Genomic DNA, 24,641 nt, shown 5'->3' on the forward strand with positions numbered 1-24,641 from the left:
TCGTAAATGAAACATGGCCATTTGGCTACACGAGGGAGCTGTGACTGCCAGCGATATGGTGTGTCAGCATTAGGTAGTCTTGTTGAGGAGTCATGAGGGAAACAGGTGTATTTTCAAAATCTCTTCTTACCATCTCCCATGCTCCCCGTTCCAAAGCAAGTGTCAGAGATTTATGACTGTAAAAATGGATAAATGTTATGAGTGGCATATCAAAAATAACTTCTTGGAAAACATATCAGAAATGACAGACTGGTTACCCAGATGACAGAATGGAAAGCCAGCTCTCTGCCAATAACCGTTGTGAAGGGAAACAAGCTTGGACACCCGGCGGTGGGGTACAGAGGGATATACGATGTACTTCTGTTCAAAACAGCTCCGACATGCCGTGCATGCTGTTCATTGCATCACTCGCCCAGGCCACGTGCTCCGTGTTCACACCCACTCCAAATATTTCCCGTGGCAACCACCTAGCTGCTTGCATCTGTCAGAAATATGGAGGACGAGTTCTCTCAAAACATGAAATGGATCTACTTCCATCAAAACCCCCCAGTGCGTTAAGTGTTACAGAGAGCAGATTCAAACACCACAACTATTAGTTAACAGTTTTGCTCAGATAAGATAGAATGGATCAGGAAGGTTAATACTCCAATGGTTACAATGAAGGAAAATATCTAAAACAGTACCTTGGGATCAAAGGTGGTTGGTTTCCACTATGGTCCTTCGGCTCCAAGGTTCTGATGAGGCCAAAGTGGAGCCAGGAGATTTCACATCAGGTGGGGCAGGAAAACCGTGCAGGAGTGTGTGAGTATATAGTTTGGAGATGGTGTTTGCCCTTCTGTCAGTTACACGAGGCTTCTGCATGCCACCAGTCAAGATGCAGTCATCATGACTGGAATATATTAAGCTGTGGACCCATTGGTTAGCATCACGATTACAAACCATCAGCATGGTGATGTACTTCTATAGGCAGCCATTGTTGAGGAGGATTCTCCACAGTCCCTCCTGATTCTTGGAGTCAACAATTTTAGTGAGGCCAAAAGAAAAGAGAGCATGGTGCATTCTCCTCAACTATGGTTGCCATAGAAATTGATGCTGATTGTTACCTGGATTCTGATTTGGATCAGCTTATTGTTATATACACCAGGGTGCAAATACGTGAAGCCCACAGAGTAAACATTATATGTGCCGTAGTGATAAATATAATAATGCACACAGCAGTGAATGCAAAACAGCAGAATGATGCAAGATTCTAGTGCAATTAAAGTACCAATAACAGAGTATCCAAGAGGTAGAATTAGGAGTGTGAATACCCGGTAACACCTCTGGGAATTGGAAACCAGCGCACCTGGACGAGACTCTCATGGTAACAAGGAGATTGTGCAAACTCCACACAGACAGCAGCACCCCTGGTCAGGATTGAACCGGGCCCCAGGCGGAGCCCAGTTCAGCAAGGTGAAGATCAAGTCTCACTTCTCATATTATTCTTGCTGGTGGATGCTGTGACTCAGTTTGCCAACCTGCACTCCACTTCATACTTTCCAATGAGATGCAGTTTTGTGCTTGCCTGCTGTGTTATTCCAGCAGTTAGAAATGGACAGGGAATAGTCCCAGCACAGTTCACCGAAATAGAGCCATTTATCCCATCAGTAGGGCTCAACTTTGATCGTGAGGTTCCAGTTGTAAGAGCATGGAATCAGGTCCCAAAAGATATGTTTTAACTTTGCCGATTCTGCTCGCCAGGAAATCTATGCCACGATTTTGAAGCTTACTTCAGGGAACACTCATATAGAACTGTTTCTCCCCGATATGATATGCCAATTAGGCCAAAAGTCACAAAGCTTTACTAAACTGTGTCTAACCCAGCAAATGTTTCTGAGATTATAGCGAGCAATGCAGAGAGATGTGCAGATGTTTAATGGATCTGTAATAAGCAGAAATCTGTGGTTGATCGGACCTACAAAAGGCCACTTCAACAGTATTCCAAAAATGATAATCCTTAAGGAAACCTTGCTATGGTAGGGAAAGTGGGAGTAGGATGAAAAATTGTAGTTTGAGAAAAGGAAATAGATCAGGGGAGAGATATTTATCATGTCTGAATGAACTCGAAACTACTTCACATTATGTGGCTATAGTTTGAACGGCAATGTTGCTCTTTACTTAAGTTCAGATGGATCCCAACAATTGGGCCAGCAATACGTCTTCAGCAATTGAAAGAATATAACCACGATTAACAAGGTTTCTTCAAACTTTAGTCAGAGATCTCACAAACAGCTGCTTTAGGAAATAGGAAAAAAGCTCAATCCAGCCAAAGATGTTCTTTTGAGGCCAGTGTTTATTAGGTGTAGGTGGCAACTGCAGATGCTGGTTTACACCAAAGATAGACACAAAATACTGGAGTAACTCAACGGGTCAGGCAGCATCTCTGGAGAGAAGGAATGGGTGACGTTTTGGGTCGAGACCCTTCTTCTGAATATACAACTTGTTCTGCACTATAGTAACCATGTTTATAAACACTGGAGATAGACACAAAATGCTGGAGTAACTCAACGGGACAGGCAGCATCTCTAGTGAAAAGGAATGGGTGACGTTTCGGGTCTCCAGAGATGCTGCCTGACCTGCTGAGTTACTCCATCACTTTGTGTCTATCTTGCTGGAAGAACTCAGCAAGTCAAGCAGCATCTGTGGAGACAAAGGGATGGGTGACATATCAGGTCGAGACCCAATGCAGGATTTCAGGATTTTGACTTGAAATGTTGAACAGCCCTTTGCCTCCGGAGGTGCTGCTTTGACCATCTGAGTTCTGTCAGCAGTTTATCTTTTGCCCCTAAATACAGGAATGTTTGGGTAGGTGAGAGGGTGTTTGAAGGTGAGAAGAGAATTCGAATTACAGCCTGATGTAAAAATGAAGTTCAGAATGTGACAAAAGTACTATTTGTTGTGGTTCAAAGGTGGGCATGTTATAAAATGGCACTGCATAAGTGATGCTTTGTTGCAGATGTGAATAGTGAATTGTTGAGGATCCCCATTGTTGGAATTGTTTGGCAAGTGTTCTTTGGATAAATCTTAACAGGACTGTGCTGTCAGCTCCATTATGTGGTCAAACTAAGGCATGGATATTGTATTTTTTGCTAATTGTTTAGTTTAGAGATACAGCGTGGAAACAGCCCCTTTGGCCCACCGAGTCCACTCCGACTAGCGATAACTGCACATTAACACTGTCCTACACACACTTGGGGCAATTTACACGTATACCAAGCCAATTTACCTACATACCTGTACGTCTTTGGAGTGTGGGAGGAAACCCAAGTTCTCAGAGAAAACCCATGCAGTCACGGGGAGAATGTACACATTCCGTACAGACGGCACCCATAGTCGGGATCGAACCTGGGTCTCCGGTGCTGCAAGCGCTGTAAGGCAACAACTCTACCACTATGCCACCCTCCCGCCTATAAGTAAGTCCTCAAGTAAGATCAATTTTAAAGCTGTAGGTTTGTAGCACTTTCTTTATACAAAACATCTGAAGAAGGGTCTCGACCCGAAACGTCGCCCATTGCTTCTCTCCAGAGATGCTGCCAGTGCCGCTGAGTTACTCCAGCTTTTTGTGTCTATCATTGGAAATCAATCATGGACTTGGAGGTACGACTGGGATGCTACTAGTTATGTGTGTTGATGTCTGTATGTTTGTGTAAATGGGAAAAGTCACATGTGGACTTGCAAGCATGTGGAAATACAGTGTCAATGTGCATGGTGGAATAAGTCTCAAACGGGGCACTGTTATGGAATAACAGCTGAAGTTGAGATGGTTATTGCAGTGGACTACATTATAAATGCTAAGGTGCTGACACACCCTTTACAGGAAATTGTCTAACCTGACTGATTAGCCAGGCAGGGAATTTCAGGGGATATTGATATGGAATGGAGTCATGGAATTTGAATTGAGGTGGTTCAGGGGAAAAAGAATAATGCCAACCACATTTTTTTAGAATTAAAGAAAATAGCCGTAGGAATTTTTGTCAAAATGCAACTATATGTTAAGATTGAGCTTTTAACATGATGATGTCCTCTTCTACAATGTGAGTGTTCAAAACATTGATAAATTCCCCTGTTAAGTGCCAGCAACCGACGATCTAAGTTGTTTGGTTTAAACAGTGCTTCTCATTCCATAACTTGAATTCAAATGCTTTACCTACAGATAGTGCAACCCTGATTCTTTCATGTTGGCCTGCACAACTTAACATTATAAATGCCAGAAAAGGCTTAGACACCAGTCTAACACTCCCATTTGACTTAATGACACAGCCATAAAGGAATGTAAGGGTTCTGGATGTCCCTAATATTTAATAACACTCAAAACCATTCCAAACAACTAAAAATCAATTCACATTTAAAAAATCTTGAAAATTAAAACACTTACCAATTAAAGGGCAATAAGAAAATGTATTTGAAATATGTAAATTATTTTGTAATTACCCTTGTTCCTTTCAACTAGCCCTTTCTATTCAAATGTATGGTCCTACTGTTTATGTGCCAGGTGTTATTTTCTTAATATGTCAATTTTGCACAGGAACTACTGAACACTGACTCTCCTGCCAATTGGAAGTGTCAGTGGTTGGAGAAGAATTGCCCACAGCTCCCAGCAAGTTCCAGCCCTTTTTATAACTCTGGTCAGTGTCTTCGCCACATTGGTGTGATCCCTCTGCCAAGAGTTTGCAGAGGTCTTTTTCCTGGCCTGCAGAGATTCTGCTTCATGTCAGCAACCTTTTCCATATCTAAGTGCTGTCATCATTCTCCTATGGCTGTTTAGTTTAACCCTGTTTCCATTCTCAGGGAGAGATTATATTCTTTGGACTAAAGAAGAATGTCGAAAAAATTAATTGAACCATGTAAAATTCTCAAAAGAAATTGGCGGTGCAAATTCAGTTCAGATGCTGGGAATTTCTTCCCAACTGCAAAGTCCTGAACCAGAGCTGACGCTCTCATCGAAAACAATCAGTTATTTGACTGGCATAGGAGGAAAAAATTATTTGGGTTTTGGATTCTCAGAGAATATTTATGTAAGAAGGCATTGGATGATTCCTGGACGCATGGGGAATCAAGGGAATATAGAAATAGTGGGGGAAATATACCTGGTAGGATTTGTTGCAGCACAGAAGAGCCCATTTGGCCGATCAAGTCCATGCCAGTTCCTCTTAGAGCAATCCAATGTTGTTTGCTGTACCTTGCTGTTTTTTCATTGTCCTGATGAAATGAATCTGTTTTGAAGACACATTGATTCTGTTCCCACCACCCTTACAGAGAGCGCTTTCCAGATCCTATATGATCTCTGATGAAATAATATTCTTTCCTAACAATCCTTGATGTGTTTTGCCCTTAGCTTTTAATCTGTATGCTTTGGTTTTTGACCTATCTGATGTTTCCTGCTATCTCAATGAGAGGCAAGGCAGTGAACAAGAGCTGACTGTATGTGTCAGTTTCAGGTCAATCAGATAACAAAGTTTTTACTGTCCTTCTTTATATTCTTGGCCAGCTTCCCCTCGTACTTCGTCTTTTCAGCACGTATATTGCCCTTTTTGTTACCTTCTGTTGTCCTTTGAAAGTTTCCCAATCCTTTGGCTTCTCGCTACTCTTTGCTATGTTATCATTTACCATCCCTTTCATCCCTTACCAACAGAGCTACCCCACCTTCTCTGCCCACCTGCCTATCCTTTCTATAGGACGTATATCCCTGAATATTCAGTTCCCAGTCCCGATCCTCCTGCAGCCACGTCTCTGTAATCCCCAAAATGTCATATCCACCAATCTCTAACTAAGCCTCAAGCTCATCCACTTTACTTCTTATACTTCGCGCATTCATATATAACACTTTTAATCCATTATTCATCTCACCTTTCACATCGATTCCTATTACACTTGGCCATACTCTCCTATCCCTTCGTGAGCTTTCTGTACCGTTAATTCCAGGGTCTTTCTTAACTTTTCCTATACTCTCTTCCCCTGTAACTCCATCATTGACTATCCCATTTGACATCCCCCCCCACTATTTAGTTTAAAACCACCCGTGTGGCAATGGCAAACCTGCCTGCCAGAATGCTGGTCCCCCGCCTGTTGAGGTGCAACCCATCCCTTTTGTACAATTCACACATACCCCAAAACAGATCCCAGTGGTCTAAGAATCTAAATCCCTGCCCCCTGCACCAGCTCCTCAGCCACACATTCAGATCCCCTATCTCCCTGTTCCTGCCCTCACCAGCACAAGGGTCTGGAAGGAAACTGGAGATAACCACCCTGGAGGTCCTGCTTTTCAGCCTTCTTCCGAGCTGTCTAAAGTCACGCTGCAGAATATCTTCCTCTTCTTCCTGACATCGTTTGTGCCAACATGCACTACCACTTCCGGCTGCTCACCTTCACCCTTGAGGATGCTCTGCACTCGGTCATTGATGTCCTGGATCCTGGCACCAGGGAGGCAACACACCATCCTTGAATCCTGCATGTTGCCACAGAAACCCCTGTCTGTACCTCTCACGATGGAGTCCCCTACTACCACGGCTCTGCCTTATGTCGGTCTCTTTAGTTTACATTTAAACGATTTTTGTCGTGAGTTCATTTCAATAATGCCTCACTGAATCCAAATCATTCTTATTTCTTTGTTGTCTCTAAGCAACCCTATTCATATCAAATTCTATCAAGGCTTAAATTTTGCTTTCATATCTGAAGAGAAGCTGTTTATCGATCATTCATATTTTGAAAGGAATAATAAGAATACCAGGCATTCTTTCGCCTGTACTTTTTCTTTGATTCTCCCTCTTCCTCTTGCCTCCCTCTCACTTTAAAACCAATACCACAACTATCAACACTTCTCTAAACTTTGTGCGAGAAATGCAACAGGAAAGGAAGAACTTTGGAAGTAAAAAAATCATAGGTATTTAGGATTCAGTGATACTGAGAGAGGTCGAAGAAGAGGATGAAAAGAATGAAATGTTTGAAAATACCTAAAGAACAAACAAACAACATTTGTGAAAGAACGATGGGGAGAAACTAAATAGGAATTAAGTCCTTTGGAATGTCCTGTGGTTGTAAAATCAATGCATACACACAAAGTTATGTCCTTGTGTTTACCCGTTAACCCTGCAAGATATTCAAACTAATCATGGTCTTGATCTTATATGTCCTTCAACCACAGAGAAGGTTTCCAGAACAGCTTGCTGCATATTGAACAGGAGTACACTGTAACTCCTTGGGCATTGCCTTCTCCCAATCGCAGTGATGGAGAAGTTAACAAGAGCACCCAAACTCCAAACTGCTGCCCCAGGTGAAATTGGCTAATGCAGTGCAGACCAGGATAAAAGTGGCTTTATTGGTGTAGGAAGTAACGCAGATGCTGGTTTATACCAAACATGGACACAAAATGCTGGAGTAACTCGGCGGGTCAGGCAGCATCTCTGAAGGAAAGGAATGGTGAAGTTTGGGGTTGGAACCCTTCTTCTGACTTCTTACACCATCTACCCGTTTATAAATCAGAAGAGATCAGAGGTTGAGGGAGGCGGGATGAAAGGAGGAGGGTGAGGTCCAAGGATACTATCCTGCTTATTGGCATCAACTCTGTCAGAAACAACCAACACAGTAACGTTTAGAGTCACCACACCCATTGGGATTAGGACATATTGTCCACCTCTGCACCTTGCAATTGTTTCCATAAGATGGAGAAGGGGTGCCAGTTAGTGTTGTGCAATGTGTTTGTGTGATGCATGTAATATAAATGAGGGCATAGAACAGTATAGCATAGGGTCCTTTGGCCCACAATGTCTGTGCCAAATATGATACCAAGTTAAACTGACCTCATCTGTCTGTACAAGATACATATCCCTCTATTCTCTGTACCTCTGTACCATCCAAAAGCCTCTAAAACATCACATTGGTATCGGCCTCCACCACTACCCCTGGCAGTGCATTCCAGGCCCACACCACTTTCTGTGTACAAAAACTTGCCCCGCACATCTCCATTTCACTTCCCCCCCCCCCTCCCTTGCCTTATAAAATAGCAGCTGGCAATTAGCAAGGCGTTGTGAGGTGTACTTCTCTGGAGTGTGGGAGGAAACCAGAGTAGCCGGAGAAAACCCAAGATAGACACAAAATGCTACAGTGACTGAGTTGACAGGCAGCATCTTTGGATAGAAGGAATGGGTGACATTTCGGGTCAAGACCCTTCCTCACACAGGTCACGGAGAGAACGTACATACTCAGTACAGACAGCTCCCGTGGTCAAGATCGAACCCGGATCTCTGGCCCTGTAAGGCAGCAACTCTACCGCCGCGCCATCGAGTTGTGAGAGTCTAGTGAGCCTGAACTAGCTGAATGAGTTCTGACAGATAGAGACTGGTGGTAAATGGGTGATGTTTGTGTGATGAATAAAGCATTACATGACCACTCCTTCTGTTCTCCCCACTCCAATCAGGTAATAGGTATGATAACGCACACCTCCAGATTCAGGGACAATTTCTTCCCAGCTGTTATCAGGCAACTGAATCATCCTACCACAACCAGAGAACTATTATTTACCTCATTGGTAACCCTCAGACTATCTTTGATCGGACTTTATTGGCTTTACCTTGCACTAAACGTTTTTCCCTTATCATGTATCTAATGTAAATGGCTCGATTCATGTATTGTCTTTCCGCTGACTGGATAGCTTTTCACGTGTACCTCAGTACACGTGGCAATAAACTAAACTGAAACTGAACTGGTGTAGTAGGTTGGCATGGCATATGAAGATGCATCCACAATGACCTTAAAACACTCAACCAAGTTTGCTGAACTTCTTGTGGCATGGCAACCCTGCCCTCTGGACCTGACTTCACATTGACTTCCTACAGATGGGTCACTGAAATCATTGAAACAAGAAAGCAGCATGAATTTGGCGTGAGGCAATGAGCTTGGATTAATTGTGCATCACAAACGCTGTGGTCATTTCTCGGGGCTATAAGATCTGACTTAAATATGCAAAGCACTCAGTCATTTGCTAATTATGAGATCTTACAGCTCTTTTAGATTGTCAGTGACTTGATAAGATCCAGAAAAATACAACAGAAAGGAGGTGAACTCCACACTGCATTTGGCATTAAGACCTAATAAATGCAAAGTTAAGTGTGGAAAGTAAATGTTTCCAACGGGATCACAATCTTTAGTTGAAGATTGTGGCTCTTGTTATTTGACTCAACCTTTAATAACTTTCTGGTATTGGGAATATATCATCAACTGACAGTGATCAGAAAGGGTTTAAAACACCACTTACCTGAAATTCCTGTCGTAGTGTAATTGTGAAATATCTGGTTATAGTGGTAATAATGCCAACATGTTACTGAATGCTTTTAATTTAAAATGTAAAAAGAATACAATTGCTGGAAATCTACTTGAATGCAGAACATAGAATAGGAACGCACCCTTCAGCCCATAATGTCTACGTTAAGCTAATCTCACTCCGCCTGTACGTAATCCACATCTCTCCATTCCCTAAATATCCATGTGGTTATCCAAAAGTCTCTTGATTGCTACAATCACCTCCACCAGCACCCCTGGCATCATGTTCCAGATACCCACAACCTTTGTGTAAAACAACTTGCCCCGCACATTGAAGTAGAAAATGCTGGAAGTGTGAAACAGACCAGGGTCCACGCAGAAAGGTAAAGAAGTTAACTGATATTGCCAGCTTCAATCTTACATCTGAAACAGAGGAAAAGCAAGCATAAAAGTGTTCATGTTAGAAGCTGAGATTCTAATAGGGATAGTTCAAGAATTAAACAATGGTTCCAGAATCAGAACCAACTGGTGGATGATTTTGGAAGATCACTCTTTCAAGCTGGCACTGGGTGACAAATGCCCAGAAACGAAAGCAATGAAAGATATGCAACTAATCATGGCAAAGAAAACAGATCTCAAAAGTCCTAGTGAATGAAGCAGAAAGAGGTGGAAGTCATGAAGTTGCAAGGGATAAGAAAAACTGAAATGAAATTGTTAGTGGTGCACTCACAAGCTTCTCAGCATTCCAATACTGAAAGGTCAGAACTAAATATTGCACTCGATAATTTGATGAAGATTTCACAACTCATTTGTAGATTGTATTCCTATGTCCAGATGTATTCCCAACGTCTTGTACTTCTGAGAAAATGGGGCACTAAAAGTCAATAATCAGACCAGTTAGCAATTAATTTCCCAGGGGTAAGAACAGTGGAAGAGGCCAAAAACAATTGGCGAAGCTGTGTTGGGGAAAAGGAGTACAAGTACAAAACCAGAAATTCAGACAGATTGAAAGGGCTTGGCAATGTGCCCTTGGTCTCTCAATGTCGAGCATCCTGAACAAAGTTCAAAATATATAGCGTATGAAAACTGCTGAATCACAAAGCAAGGGCAATGGTGTGGGAAGACACAAACAGATGTTGCATGTTTCATGGGAAAGTGACCATGGAGTCATGGTGTTCAGAGCACTCAAAGGACCCTCCAATAAACTACAATTCTTTGGTGATTTTCCATTCGTTTTCCTTCTTTTTGTCCCAAAGACATGTGTATAATCTACTCTGAAACATTACTTGATCTATTCTTTCCACAGATACGAATGGGCAAACTAGCATTTTCTTGACTTTCTGTGACATCTTAACTTCAGATCAAGGAACATCATAACATCAGCTCCTAAGCAAATACTAGAAAGTGGCTTTATATTAAAATTTGAAAAGGATTAATAAATCTGTTTTGTGCTAATTATAGTGGGTATATTGAAACAAGAGAGAATAGATTGCAGATTCATTAAGATACTGCCTTTTACAAAGAAAAATGTAATAATTGTGTCTCATACTTAGAACAGTTTAAAATTACAAAGGGATGGGAAAAGTAAAGAGAGAGAGAATATTTCCAGCAATTCAGGGGTCCAGAACAAAGAAACATTGACAACGATAGATTACAAGAAGTTTGGGAATGATAATAAAATAAACTGTTTGCCACACACAGCAAGGTTGTAGAATGCATTACTGAACTTAATAATTGAAGCAAGTACCAATCTGAGATTCCACAAAAGTTTAGTTCAGCAATGGAAGGGATGGTGTTAAAGCAGGACAGTTACAATGGATTGGATTAACACTACCGTTTATGTGGAGAACAAACACCTTCATCGACGGGTCGAGTGAAATGGGGCGGCACAGTGGTTGCTGCCTTACAGCACCCGAGACCCCGGTTCGATTCTGACTATGGGTACTGTCTGTATGGAGTTTGTATGTTCTCCCTGTGATCTCGTGGGTATTCGCTGGGTACTCCGTTTTCCTCCCACACTTCAAAGACGTATAGGTTTGCAGGTTAATTGGCTTGAGTAAAATTGTAAATTGTCCCTAGTGTGCAGTATAGTGTCAGTGTACGGGATGACCATTTGTCGGAGTGGACTCGGTGAGCGAAGGTCCTGTTTCCGCACTGTATCTCTACAGTCTAAAGAAATGGCCTATTTTCATTTCCACGCAATTTGATATCGAAGATTTCAAACATTTCAGATTTTCCTCTTCTTCACATTAATATTTACAGTGTAAAGGATGTTATTGTCTCTGGATTTTGACTCTCCAAAGTTGTATGTTTTTAAAGAGGAGAGCTCTGGTCTACCTCAGCATTTGTGTGCCTCGGTTAATATTGTTACAAGGGGTCCATTATCTGGCGAAATCTAGTATATTGAATGTGAAAGGGACCTAATTGAAACTTACCAAATAGTGAAAGGCTATGATAGTGGATGTGGAGAGGATGCTTCCACTAGTAGGAGAGCCAAAGACCAATGGCCATGGCCTCAGAATAAAAGGATGTACCTTTAGAAAGGAGGAATTTCTTTAGTCAGAGAGTGGAGAATCTGTGGAATTCAATGCCACAGAATGCTGTGGCCAAGTCAATGAATATTTTTAAGGCGGAGATTGATGGACACTTGATTAGTACATGTGTCAGGGGTCATGGGGAGAAGGCAGGAGAATGGGTTTGAGAAGGAAAGATAGATCAGCCACGATTGAATGGCAGAGCAGACTTGATGGCCCGAATGGCCTAATTCTGCTCCTATAAGTTATGAACATGAATGCAAATATATGTCAGTGATATATACACCAATAGAAAGTATAAACAATACAATATCAATGCATGGGTGGGTCAGCTTACTGTCAGGTGTTTTATTTTAAAGGTGTTTTATTTTAAAGGTTTTTTTTTTCTATTGTTCATTTTACTCAACCAATGCCTGCTGGCAGAGTTGTTTTTATTTATGTTGAACCATATTCTGAAGAAGGATGGCAACTCAACAGAAATACAGCCAAATGTAGATATCTGTCTCTACCACTTAACCAATAATAACTTCTTTTTATATGGAGTCATAGAGTCATACAGTGATTCAGTGTGGAAACAGGCCCTTCAGCCCAACTTGCCCACACAGGCCATCAATGTCCCAGCTACACTAGTCCCACCTGCCTGCGCTTGGTCCATATCCCTCCAAACCTGTCCTATCCATGTACCTGTCTAACTGTTTCTTAAACAATGGGGTAGTCCCAGCCTCAACTACCTCCTCTGGCAGCTTGTTCCATACACACACCACCCTCTGTGTGAAATATAGTTCCTTTAATAAACTTTCCAGGATACCTTCACAGAATATCCAGCTAAAATTTGAAGCGATACAAAGAAAGCGATAATTAAAAACTTGATCAGATTCATTGGTTATAAGGAGTATCTGAAATGAGGAAAGAAAAAGTCATAAGATGAAATTCCAGACTTCATGATCTGGACATTTGAATGTACATCATTCAATGGTGTGGCAAGGAAAGTTGAGGATGCAGAAGTGAGACTTTTAACTTTGAGGCCTGGGTTGACTGGGACCCGTGTGGACATATCAACACAGGGGCGATGGGATGTAAAACCTGGGCAGATTCATACCATGGACAGAAGAGCTTGATAATCTTAAATCAATGGAGCGTGAAAGATGAACTGGGCCAGGGAAGCAACTGCATCTAGACGAGAGTCAACCAGTATTAAGGGAGTGGAAGAAAGCAGTCTTGGCAATGAAAAGGAATTGGAGTCAGTTATTCAGTTAAATGAAATATGTGAAAATCTCAGATCCTCGATTCCATGTTGCTTGTGGCAAAAGCACAAACTCAATTATAAAATCATTTTGAATTGAAATAAATCAGTTCCATATCCCATAAAGGCCTCTACATCCTCAACAGAGATGAAACCATTGTACAACTGACAACTGAATACAGTCATAGCCCTTCAGCACCCATTGGTACTAATTCTGCACTAATTCCATGTCATTCTCCCCACAGTGCCATCAACTCCCTCTGTTATGACCACGTACCTACTCCCTTGGGGGCAATTTTCTATGACCAAATGGAAACTGGACAACTTGGAGAACATGCAAATTGCACACTGACAGCATGGGAGGTCAGGATTAAATCCCAGCCCCTTAAACTATGACAGCTGCACCACTATGCTACTTGACAGAAAAACATTCTACTGCTCATCGAATCAATGGTTCAGTGAGTGAAAGGCCGTCTTTTGTCCTCTAGATGTCTCTCCAACTGAACTGAAGATGCTGCCTTGGATTTGGTTCTTCCGTGTGCAGCTGGACTTGGAGTACCTGACAGTTATTCTACCAAGGGCTGGGAATCAGAGACACGTGTACACCAGCAGCAACTGTTTTAGGCATGACATCAGCCACTGGGAATCTGGTTGCATTTTCTTCCATCCACTGTAGTTTGGCATACACTGGGGTGATTCGTCATACTGCCATTGTCATTGTGCTGCTGAGACCACCCGGGGATCTCAATACAGATCAGCACCGTGGCACCAGAACCTGGGTTTGGTCTTGACCTCACGTGCTGTTTGCGTGGAGTTTGCATGTTTGCCCTGTGGCCAAGGCGGCACAGTGGCGCAGCGGTAGATTTGCTGCCTTACAGCAGGTTCAAGACCCGGGTTCAATCCTGACTACGGGTGCTGTCTGTAAACGTTTGCATGTTCTCCCAGTGACCACGTGGGCTTTCTCCGGGTGCTCAAGTTTCCTCCCACATTCCAAAGATGCGCAGGTTTGTAGGTTAATTGGCCTCTGTAAATTTTCCATAGTGTGTAGGATAGAACTAGTGTATGGGCGATCAATGGTCGGCACGGACCCAGTGGGCTGAAGGGCCTGTTTCCATGCTGTATCTATAAACGAAACAAAGAACTAAACATGGTGTTCAGGATTCTCCGGGTGCTCTGACTTCTTCCCATATCCCAAAGACGTGAAGGTTTGTATGGTAATTGGCTCTCTGTAAATTGCCCCTTGTGTGCACAGAGTGGATGCGAAAGTGGGATATTGTAGAACGAGTGTGAATGGGTGATTTATAGTTGTTGTGGACTCGGTGGGACGAAGGGACTGTTTTCATGCTGCACCTTTCAATCAATCATTCAGAAATTAAATCTGGCACCTCCTGGGCAAAGTAAAACAGTTCCATGTTCGCAAATGCAATGCCAGATTTCCAACTTAAGTTTCTTCCAGAGTGCCTGGCAACACTCAAGCAAAATTTCCAGCAGAAGGCGTCAAAGCAGATGACTGGGCTGGGAGACAGCCCTGAGACCGTCACCAATGCCAGGTGGGAGGCCAACAAGACAATTCATTCATGAAGTCTAGTACAACTCAATTAATACATCAAGTCCCGACTTGACATCAATCGTGACTCTTTCACTGTTTACCTGCAAGCACCGCCACAGTTCTGTCATGTGTGCACCGTCCTCATTACACATTTACAGCATTAACAGGGCTGGCATTCAATCACTCAAGTATCTCTGTGGGATATTACAAATCATTTCAAAACGCCCAGTGGCCAGGCGCAATCATACCACGCTGACAACGATCACACAAGGACATTCCATCTCCACAATAACAACAAAACCAAAAAGTTTGGCATCTGAAGACATCGCCCCACCCGGGAGAAACTGGACAGATGTTGCTGCTTGGTACTCACAGTGTGTCGCTGGTCGCAGAGACAGGGCTGACACGTATCTGTGCAAACCGATGATCCGGACTTCCAGCAGCAGCGCCCGGTGGCAGACAGATCCAATCTCCAGCTCAATCTCCTCCAGCACACTCACCGCTTCCCTCGCCAGAGCGGAGAGCTGCCTCAGCACACTTCCCAAAGTAAAGCTGGAGACATCGATTAGATTGTCCAAAACTGGCGGCGTCCTCCCCTCGCCCTGGAAACGGCAAACTTGCACCGGCCGCACGATCCTCTTGCAGAACGGCATTGTTGGGTATTACAAAATAAAATCTTATCTTCGTTAAAAAAAAAAGTCAATAACACGATGCAATGAAACAACTGTCAGGGTGGAACAAGCCTGAGCCCCAGAATGGGATCGCTCTTTGCTTTCTGACAGCTCTTATCCAAGCCTCCAGAGAGCGCTGTTTCTCTGGAAGGGGAGGGCGATCCACATTGCTAACAGTGGGGGTGGTCCAATTCTGGGAGGAATTCCAGTCCAAGACGCTCCCTTTAGAGTAAAGAACCAGCAACGGTCCTGTTTTGCAGACTGCCTGTGATCCGTGGCGGATTGTGATGCATTACATAAACGAGAAGGTGAAATTGACATTTCCTCTCCTCCACCACCACAGTCTAGAGTTGGGTTTACAATCTGTTACAATTCCTACTAGCACGTCCCCCCCTCCCTCCTTCTTTCGTCAGCGCAACAGGAAGTCTGAGACAGTTTGTGCAAAACAACGTAACGGGGTACTCGTGATAGCTTCATCCTTTCCAGAGCTGCATGTTCCAAGCTGTTTACAGAACATTCCTTCTGCACAGTCCCGACTTTCTGTAAAATGGGAGCAATTGCTTCGCTATTTTAAAAGCAATATTTTTGACAAAACTTTTCACTGTTGCTGATCCTGTCACCTGCATTGCTTGTCTGGTGAGTCTTTTGCTCCACTCCTCGATCTCTGTTTAATGCCTGTCCTCCCCAACGCTGGCTATTAAAACTAACAGTAAAATGCACATTAAAATCCATTAATAACCGATAGAAATTATTTGGTTTTCTGCAAAAATTATCCAATAAGTCTACACCGTTTTTAAATTTTAAATATGCAATTCAATACTCAAACAACGCAGACTGGTCTCTCTAAATCAATCATTATCTTCACTTTTTAAAGTAATTCCACTCTTGCATGTGGTCTGCCTAAGTTCGTGAATCATACTAAGTGAGGTGGTACCGTAAATAACGTAGATGAAGCTGCAAGATTCAAGCGAGCATTGATAACTTAAGTGAGTGGGCAAAACTATGGTAAGTACAGTTCACCAAGGTCATCCAATGTAGATAAGCTTAACAGAACTCATTTTAATGTACTATTTTGACAAGTAGCATTGAGATTTGGTTTTCATCTTTTAATTCAATGTAGATTAATTAGAATTTTCAGGATAGCACAAAATTTGGGGACAAATTTACCATTGATGGTTTGCCATGGAAAGATCGATTTACGCAAACCTGTCAAAATGTTTAAAAAAATCTACAAGCCAATAAATCTGCTTTAGTTCACTGTTCATTTGGCAGGAATTTTACATTTGTAAGTAAAATAAAAGGATAAGAGATATGGAATATCTGCATCCAGGTGGAGCCAAGAGAAAGTATTGGAAATAACGCTGGTGATAATAATAATAATAATAATATTCATTTATTGTCATTGCAACGAGTACAACGAAATTTAAAAAATAGCCAATCCTGACGGTGCGTACAAACATATATGCAATAAATGCAAAAACAAATAAATACATAAATACAATTAAATACAATTATATTAAGTACAAGATTTTTTAACGGTGTTGCCTAGTGCAAAGGTAGTGTTCAGTTCTCGTATGGCCCTGGGGTAAAAACTGTTCTTAAGTCTGTTTGTTCGGGATTTGATCGACCTGAAACGTCGACCAGAGGGCAGATGAACAAACAGACGGTGGCCGGGGTGGGATGGATCTTTTATTATTTTGCCTGCTCTACTGAGGCAGCGTAGGCTGAACAGGTGCTCCAGGGAGGGCAGTGAGCAGCCGATGATCTTCTGGGCCGTCGTGATGACCCTCTGAAGGGCCTTCCTGTCCTTTTCTGAGCAGCTGGCATACCATGTGGTTATACAGTATGCCAGCACACTCTCAATGGAGCAGCGATAGAAGGACAACATGAGCTTCTCCTGCAGGTTGGTTTTCCTGAGGATCCTCAGGAAGTGGAGTCTCTGCTGTGCCTTCTTTACTGTGGTGATGGTGTTGGTAGACCAGGTAAGATCCTCTGCGATGTGCGTACCCAGGAACCTGAAAGCTGGTACCCTTTCCACACAGACCCCATTGATGTAGAGTGGGTCTTAATCTCCACTGGTTTTTCTAAAGTCAATTATAAGTTCCTTTGTTTTGGAGGAGTTCAGGACCAGATTGTTCACTGAACACCATGCTGCCAGCCTTTGGATTTCATCCCTATAGGCTGTCTCATCTCCTTCTGAGATGAGTCCAACCACAGTCGTGTCATCCGCGAACTTGATGATGGTGTTGGTGGGATGGGTGGGGGCGCAGTCGTGAGTGTAGAGGGAGTAAAGGATGGGGCTCAACACACAGCCCTGTGGTGAGCCGGTGCTCAGTGTAATGGTGGAGGAGAGGTGAGGGCCTATTTTGACGGTCTGGGGGCGGTTGGTCAGGAAGTCCTTGATCCATTGGCAGATGGTTTGGGAAAATCCAAGGTCGGAAAGTTTGGTGACCAGTCTGCTCGGGATGACCGTGTTAAAGGCAGAGCTGAAGTCGAGGAAGAGCATCCTCACGTAGCTCCCCTGGTGTTCAAGGTGGGTCAGTGCAGTGTGAAGAGCAGTGTCGATGGCATCCCCTGTAGACCTATTTGCTCTGTAGGCAAACTGGTGTGGGTCGAAGGTGGGTGGGAGGCTGGCTTTGATGTGCTGCAGGACCAGTCTCTCGAAGCACTTTGTGATGACCGGTGTGAGTGTTACCGGACGGTAGTCGTTAAGACCGCTGATGACAGACTTTTTCGGCAGTGGGATGATTATGGCGGACTTCAGGCAGGGAGGGATGGTGGATTTTAAAAGGGACAGGTTTGTTAATTGCAGTGAATGGAGGGAGATAAATAAGAACAAAGAGTGAGAGAAAAGAAATGTTGGAACAGATGCTGGATATCTAACTTAAACTAGTACGTGGGAAATACCCGACAGATCAGCCAGCATCTGTGGAGAGAGATAAGCATTGATATTGTCACAAGTTGATAACATTTCTTCAGACCCTTCTTCGGAAGGGTCTCGACCCGAAATGTCACCCATTCCTTCTTTCCTGAGATGCTGCTTGACCCGCTGAGTTACTCCAGCATTTTATGTCTACCTTCGATTTAAACCAGCATCTGCAGTTATTTTCCTACAGTAAAACTACCAGGATGACTTGGGTGGAGGAGGAACGGAGAGAGAGGGAATGCAGGGCTTACTTGAAATTAAAACAAAATCAATATTCATACCACTGGGTTGTAAGATGCCCAAGCAAAATATGAGATGGTGTTCTTCCAATTAGCGTGTGGCCTCACTCTGACAGTGGAGGAGGACCAGGACAGAAAGATTCCAAGAGTAAGCTTGAAGGGTCTACAATTCACCTTCCATCTTGGCATGTCACAGCCTTGGGGACGATACTGAATTACATATTTTCAAAAAACAGCCTTTCTATTCATGTCAGAACCAGTCGGTTATGCTGCAAGGTCACTCACCTCCAACATTAAATCAGTTTTCTCTCTCATCGAGTCATACAGCATGGAAGCAGGCCCTTCGGCCCAACTCGTCCATGCCGTCCAAGATGCCCCATCTAACTAATCCCATTTGTCTGTGCTTGGCCCATATCTCTAATCCTTTCCTATCCATGTACCTGTCCAGTAAAGTCCGATTAAAGATAACCCTAGGATCTTCAATGAGGTAAATGGTAGCTCAGCACTGCTCTCTAGTTGTTGATAGGGTGGTTCAGTTGCATGATGACAGCATTTTCTTTCCAGCTGTCATTAAGCAAAAGAACCATCCTATAAAACAACTAGAGAGGGATCCTAAGCTCCTATCTACCTCATTGGAGACCCTCGGACTATCTTTAATCGAACTTTACTGGACTTCATCTTGCACTATACATTATTCTATTTATCTTGTATCTGTACACTGTGGACGGCTCAATTGTAATGCTGAATAGTCTTTCCGCTGACTGGATAACACGTAACAAAAAGCTTTTCACTGTACCTCGATAATAAACTAAACTAAACTAAATAAGTTTCTTTTAAATGCTGTTATCATACCTGTCACAACTGCCTCATCTGGCACTTTGTTCCATATACCCTTAATCCTCTGAATGAAAAATTTGCCCCTCAGTTCCCTATTAAAGCTTGCCTCTCTCACCTTAAACCTATGTCCTCCGGTTCTTGATTCCCCAACCCTAGGTAAAAGACCCTCTGCATTCATCCTGTCTATTCCCCTCATCATTTTATACTCCAGAATAAAGTGGTGTCCAGAAGATCACCCCTCACCTTCTGCGGTCCAAAGAATAAAGTCCTAGCCTGTCCAACCTTTCCCTATAGCTCAGGCCTTCAAGTCCTGGTAACATCCTTGTTAATCTTCTAGGCTTAATGTCGCAGAAACTGCTTGGAATACTGAGAATTACCGACATTTTCTTCAGGTCAGATTTTTGCAATTACCGTGATTTGCATCTCAGAATTTCAACATGTTGCTGTTTGTTTTCCTCTTCCTCTTTCCAAATTCCTTAATTCATCTTTCTCCACTTACATTCTTCAAACAGATCAGCTGTCATTAACTTGCATTCATTCTGCTCTCATTGCATTCATTCAGAAAAGAATTGTTGCACCTGGATAACCTTGGGCTCCACTTTATCGCAGACATCCCATTTGTTCCTTTTACTCTCCTCTTTTTTTCAATGTGGATGATTCATTGACTTAGATCTTAGCTTTGTTTCTCTCTCCACAGATGTGCCTGACATGCTGAGTATCACCAACATTTTCTGTTTTAGTCCCATAGTCTTTGATTTGGAAGAAATATTGTGAAATTCAGGGAGAAATTCTCCAATGTGAATATGAATTTAGTCAAGTGAAGAAGAGTGGTGGAGGAGGATTTTTTTGAGCCCTGGTGAAGCAAAAATGAAGGACCCTCATCCCATTTTGGCTGGAATGGATCAGTATAGATGGATTGGATACTCATGTTGAAAATGAATCAGAAAACCAGAATCGAACAACTAGAAAGCAGTCTCGAACTACTATCTACCTCACTGGAGACCCTGAGACTATCTTTGATCGGACTTTATTGGACCTTATCTTGCACTAAACATTATTCATGTTATTTCCTTTATCATGTACCTGTTGACCGTGGATGGTTCAATAGTAATCATGTATTGTATTGTCTTTCCACTGTGGTTAGCAGGCAACAAAAGCTCTTCTCTGCACCTTGGTACATGAGTTAATAAATGAAACTCAACTCAACTGTCAATATGGTGGAAGGCATCAGAACAGTAACAGATGTAAATGGGAAGACACTAGGTAAGAGGAGATGGAAGGGAGTTAAGGTAAATACCGAGGGACAAGGATACACTGGGACAATGTTCCTTGTGGATCTTGAAGGAGAGGTAGAGGTAGCATGGTTGGGGGACTATGAGGCTGTGGAGCGGAGATCAGAGGAATTGAGATCCGTGATCAACAGGCAGATAATGGCCTGATATTCAGTGGTGGGATAATGGTCTCAAGAGGGTCTGAGAAGGATGAGATTTGGAGTTCAGCCTCTGTGAGATACAAACCAGTTCGCCATACAATACAAACACTGCCCTAGTGTAATGAAAACTTTGGGATTTATCCCTAATGGCCAGAATTTTCCAATGTTTTTTGAGCAGTTAGTGATAAATAGAGCAATAAACTGTAATAAACAAGAGTGAGGGCTGCATGTGGACCAGGAATTCCGAGTTCAGAAGAAAGGATCCACATTCTGGGGTGAAGGTATCTAGTCAAAGATATGGACATAGAAGTGAAGGCACTAGAAGAGTTCAGCAACATCATAGGATCAGAATTCATTGAGATGGAAACTTGGGGGAGATGCAGTCAAGGCCTCTGCTAGGAATCTGCTAGGAATCAGAGAGGGAAAGATGAGGAAGAATAGTGAACCACACAGTTGCAATGAAAACATAGTATCCACATAGCGTCAGGATCAAACAGGAGCAGTCCTAACTACTTTTCCACTGTGTTTTCCTTGTATTCGTGCTCTTTGATGCCTTTGATATTCAAGTCAACCAGAGGTCTAACTGCTCTCACTAAAGCCTTAGCATTTCTGGTTGGAAATGATCATTATTTGGCAGTTTCAAGTGCAAACATTACTTCCATCATTAGGAATGCCTCTGCATTATAGGCTAACCTTTCAGGAAAAATGGTCCGTATTGTGATTTTCCATAATGTGAAGTCACATTATCCGCAAACATGGCAAAAAACATGAGTTTAAATGAAATAATTTTTGTTTTTTTTACTTTATTCAACTCAATTCTCTGAGAGCAAATTTTATCCCGTATTTCAAATTTTTGTGTATTGATTTGTGAATAATGTAAAGGCAAATTTCTGTTACCCAAACAACTGTTACAGGGGTTGCCTGCATCATAAGAATAGTAAATAAAACGGAATATTCTGCAATTTTCAACAATTACGGTCTTTTCAAATTTTATGACATTTGGAATATAATCAATGAAGCAGTTACTGTTAGTGGGCTCTGAGTTCATTGCTTAGCCCCTCTTTTCTATCTATTATAATCTGTAACATTTATAGACAATGAGTTTAGAAGGATGAGGGAAGACCTCATTGAAAGTTACCGAATAGTGAAAGGCATGGATAGAGTGATTGTTGAGAGGGTTTCCAATAGTCAGAGAGTCTAGGACCAGAGGCCATAGGGCTCAGAATAAACGGGGAAAACCTTTAGAAAGGAGATGAGGAGAAATTTCTTTAGTTAGAGGGTGGTGAATCTGTGGAATTCATTGCCATGGACGGCAGTGGAGGCCAAGTCAATGGATACTTTTGTTGGATATTGACAGATTCTTGATTAGTAAGGGTGTCAGGGGTTATGGGGAGAAGGCAGGAGAGAGGGAAAGATAGATCAGCCATGATTGAATGGCAGAGTAGTCTTGATGGGCCGAATGGCTTAATTCTGTTCCTTGAACTTATGAACATGGTCTGAATATCTGATTTTCTTAAAAAATGTAGATTAATGAATTCTTTGGCATAAACATGCACCTTGTCCTAAATGAAATACTTTGTGCATGCGATTATTTAGTCTAATTTATCTCTTCTTCCCTCCAAGGAAGCACATCGCCATCAAAACCTCCTTTTGTCTACACTCGTGATTGACCACTTGCAACTTTGGAATTGTAGCAAATTTATTAAAATGTATTATTAATTTATTCAAATTACTTATTAAATGTTTTTTTAATTTATTAAAATGACTTATTAAAATGTATTTTTAATTACTTATCTATCTTGCCATGACGCGTTTCCCCATAAAATGTTTAACTCCCTTTCATTTGTGAATGCAACACAATGATTTAAATTGCATGAGAATGTGATCTCACCTCTCCTGAGTGTAATGCCATTGTGAAGATTTGTTTTTCTTCTACAGAGCTTCCCAACAGTGTTGTCATGAAGGCAGTATCTTTTTAAAATTTTAGCTCACATTAAATTGTAACTGGAGCTTTAATCCTGCAAAAGAACATTTGAAAAATGCCCTTGATAGAGTCAGCTGCAGAGAGAAGAGTGTGACATGGCATGAAAGAGCTGGTGGAGCAGCAAAGAAACAGCAAGGGTTCAGAAACACACTGAGACTCGGAGCTGTCAATATTGAGCAGATGCTAGCTGTGCAAATTTCTGGCATCCGCCATAAACTTGAACCGTTGGCTGGTGCCAAAACAAACCTGACTAAAAGTGGCATGTTGCATCTGTCAACATGGACTGCAGGAGATATTACAGTCACATTAATGCATTCCTCACTCGTTTTCCCTTTATACCTCATCTTTCCAAATCCCACTACAAATCGGTACTGCAGGAAAGGATTTATCTTGCTGGGGAGAAAACTGGTGATGTGTAACCATGATACCTCACTCTCATTGCTACACATTCAAATCCCTCTCTTTGGTTTGAGTGATTTTTTTCCTCTCTGCCACGAGGACATCAGGTCTTCGTTGAGTAAAAGTTCTTACACCAAAGAAATGCATAAATTTCTCCCAGTTTTCCATTGATTAATCTAAATAGATAAAAGAAACTGAGCATTTGTGCATAATGCAGTAAAGACTTTATGATAATATTGATAAACAGCGGGACAGAGTGCCCTTGTAAATAGTTAAAATCTTCAGCTGTAAGGTTCTAATTCATGAAAACTGCAGGTTCAGTTGCTGTGAACGATGCAAATATTTCAAACGGTGTTCTCAATCCCCGCTATCGTGTCAGCAGCAAAGTTAATGGATAAGCTTGTAATGATTTTAAAAAGCACGATGCACCCAGTGCAGCTCGTGCCATCCTTTCACCTCACATTCAATCATCAGCGGTCTGATCATAGTGGTCATTGACATAAGGGTAGCACAGCCAGTGTAATCAGGTTAGCTTCCACTAGGCACACTCAGTCTCTGATCTCTGATCTTATTACAGCCTCAGGTCCAACAATATGTAGGGAGGAACTTCAATTGTTGGCTTATACGGAAGATAGACACAAAGTGCTGGAGTAATTCAGCAGGCCAAGCATCATCTCTGGAGAAAAAGGATGGGTGACGTTTCGGGTTGGAACCCATCTTCAGACTTGGTTCCATTCAGGCTTCAGTTCTGTTCATTTTCAAGAACGTTGCGATTTTTGTTAAGGTCAACCATTTCAATGACAGCACATCACCGCAAGAGTTTCTCTGCACATTACAGTAAACCCTCAGATGCAGAAGAAGGCTCCCAACCCGAAACATTGTTTGTCCATTTCCCTCCATCAGTCTGAAGAAGAGTTCTGACCCAAAACATCATCTGTTCCTTTTCTCCGGAGATGCTGCCTGACTCGCTGAGTTACTCTAACATTTTGTGTCTATCTTCGGAATAAACCAGCGTCTGCAGTTCCTTCCTTCACATGGTGACTGCCAGTTGGCCACTCATGTGCAAATTAATGTATTTTGACACTTGCCATTTTTGGTTAGGAGGAATTGGATTCACTGTGTAAGCTTCAATCAATTAAACTGACAAGAGAACAGAAGAAATCCAGAAAATATTTTGAAAGCCCTTGTTTTCAAAGCTCTTGGAGCTAATGGAATCAAGGGATATGGGGAAAAAGCAGGAACGGGGTACTGATTTTGGATGATCAGCCATGATCATATTGAATGGCAGTGCTGGCTGGAAGGGCCGAATGGCTTGCTCCTGCACCTATTTTCTATGTTTCTATGTTTCTATGAAATAAGCCTCCAGTGGCCACATATTAATCTGGACTGCTGGTGCCCTGGTACTTATGATCTCTGCAACCATTACCTGTGTTCCTTGCAATCTACCTTGCTCACAGCTGCTCAAGCCCCGTCTGTGGTAATCTAGCTGGTAAAATAGTTTAGGATATTTGCCTTTGAGGCAAATATCTCAGA

At 42.4% G+C, this 24,641-nt stretch overlaps 1 protein-coding gene across 4 annotated transcripts in view; it reads right to left on the bottom strand.

Moving 5' to 3' along the window:
• Positions 1–15,671, bottom strand: part of nhsl2 (NHS-like 2) — a 256,426-nt gene extending 240,755 nt beyond the window's left edge. For 3 of the 4 annotated variants that reach the window (XM_078412443.1, XM_078412444.1, XM_078412442.1), the window contains exon 1: positions 14,994–15,671. In XM_078412443.1, coding sequence (XP_078268569.1) covers positions 14,994–15,273 — 280 coding nt within the window. In that variant the 5' untranslated portion in view covers positions 15,274–15,671. Of the gene's footprint in view, positions 1–683; positions 732–14,993 lie in introns of those variants that run through there. The other variant, XM_078412448.1, reaches the window with a different exon arrangement.
• Positions 15,672–24,641: the final 8,970 nt, after the last annotated feature.

This window comes from Rhinoraja longicauda, chromosome 15 (genome assembly GCF_053455715.1).
Source record: "Rhinoraja longicauda isolate Sanriku21f chromosome 15, sRhiLon1.1, whole genome shotgun sequence".
In the NCBI taxonomy this organism is placed as follows: domain Eukaryota; kingdom Metazoa; phylum Chordata; class Chondrichthyes; order Rajiformes; family Arhynchobatidae; genus Rhinoraja; species Rhinoraja longicauda.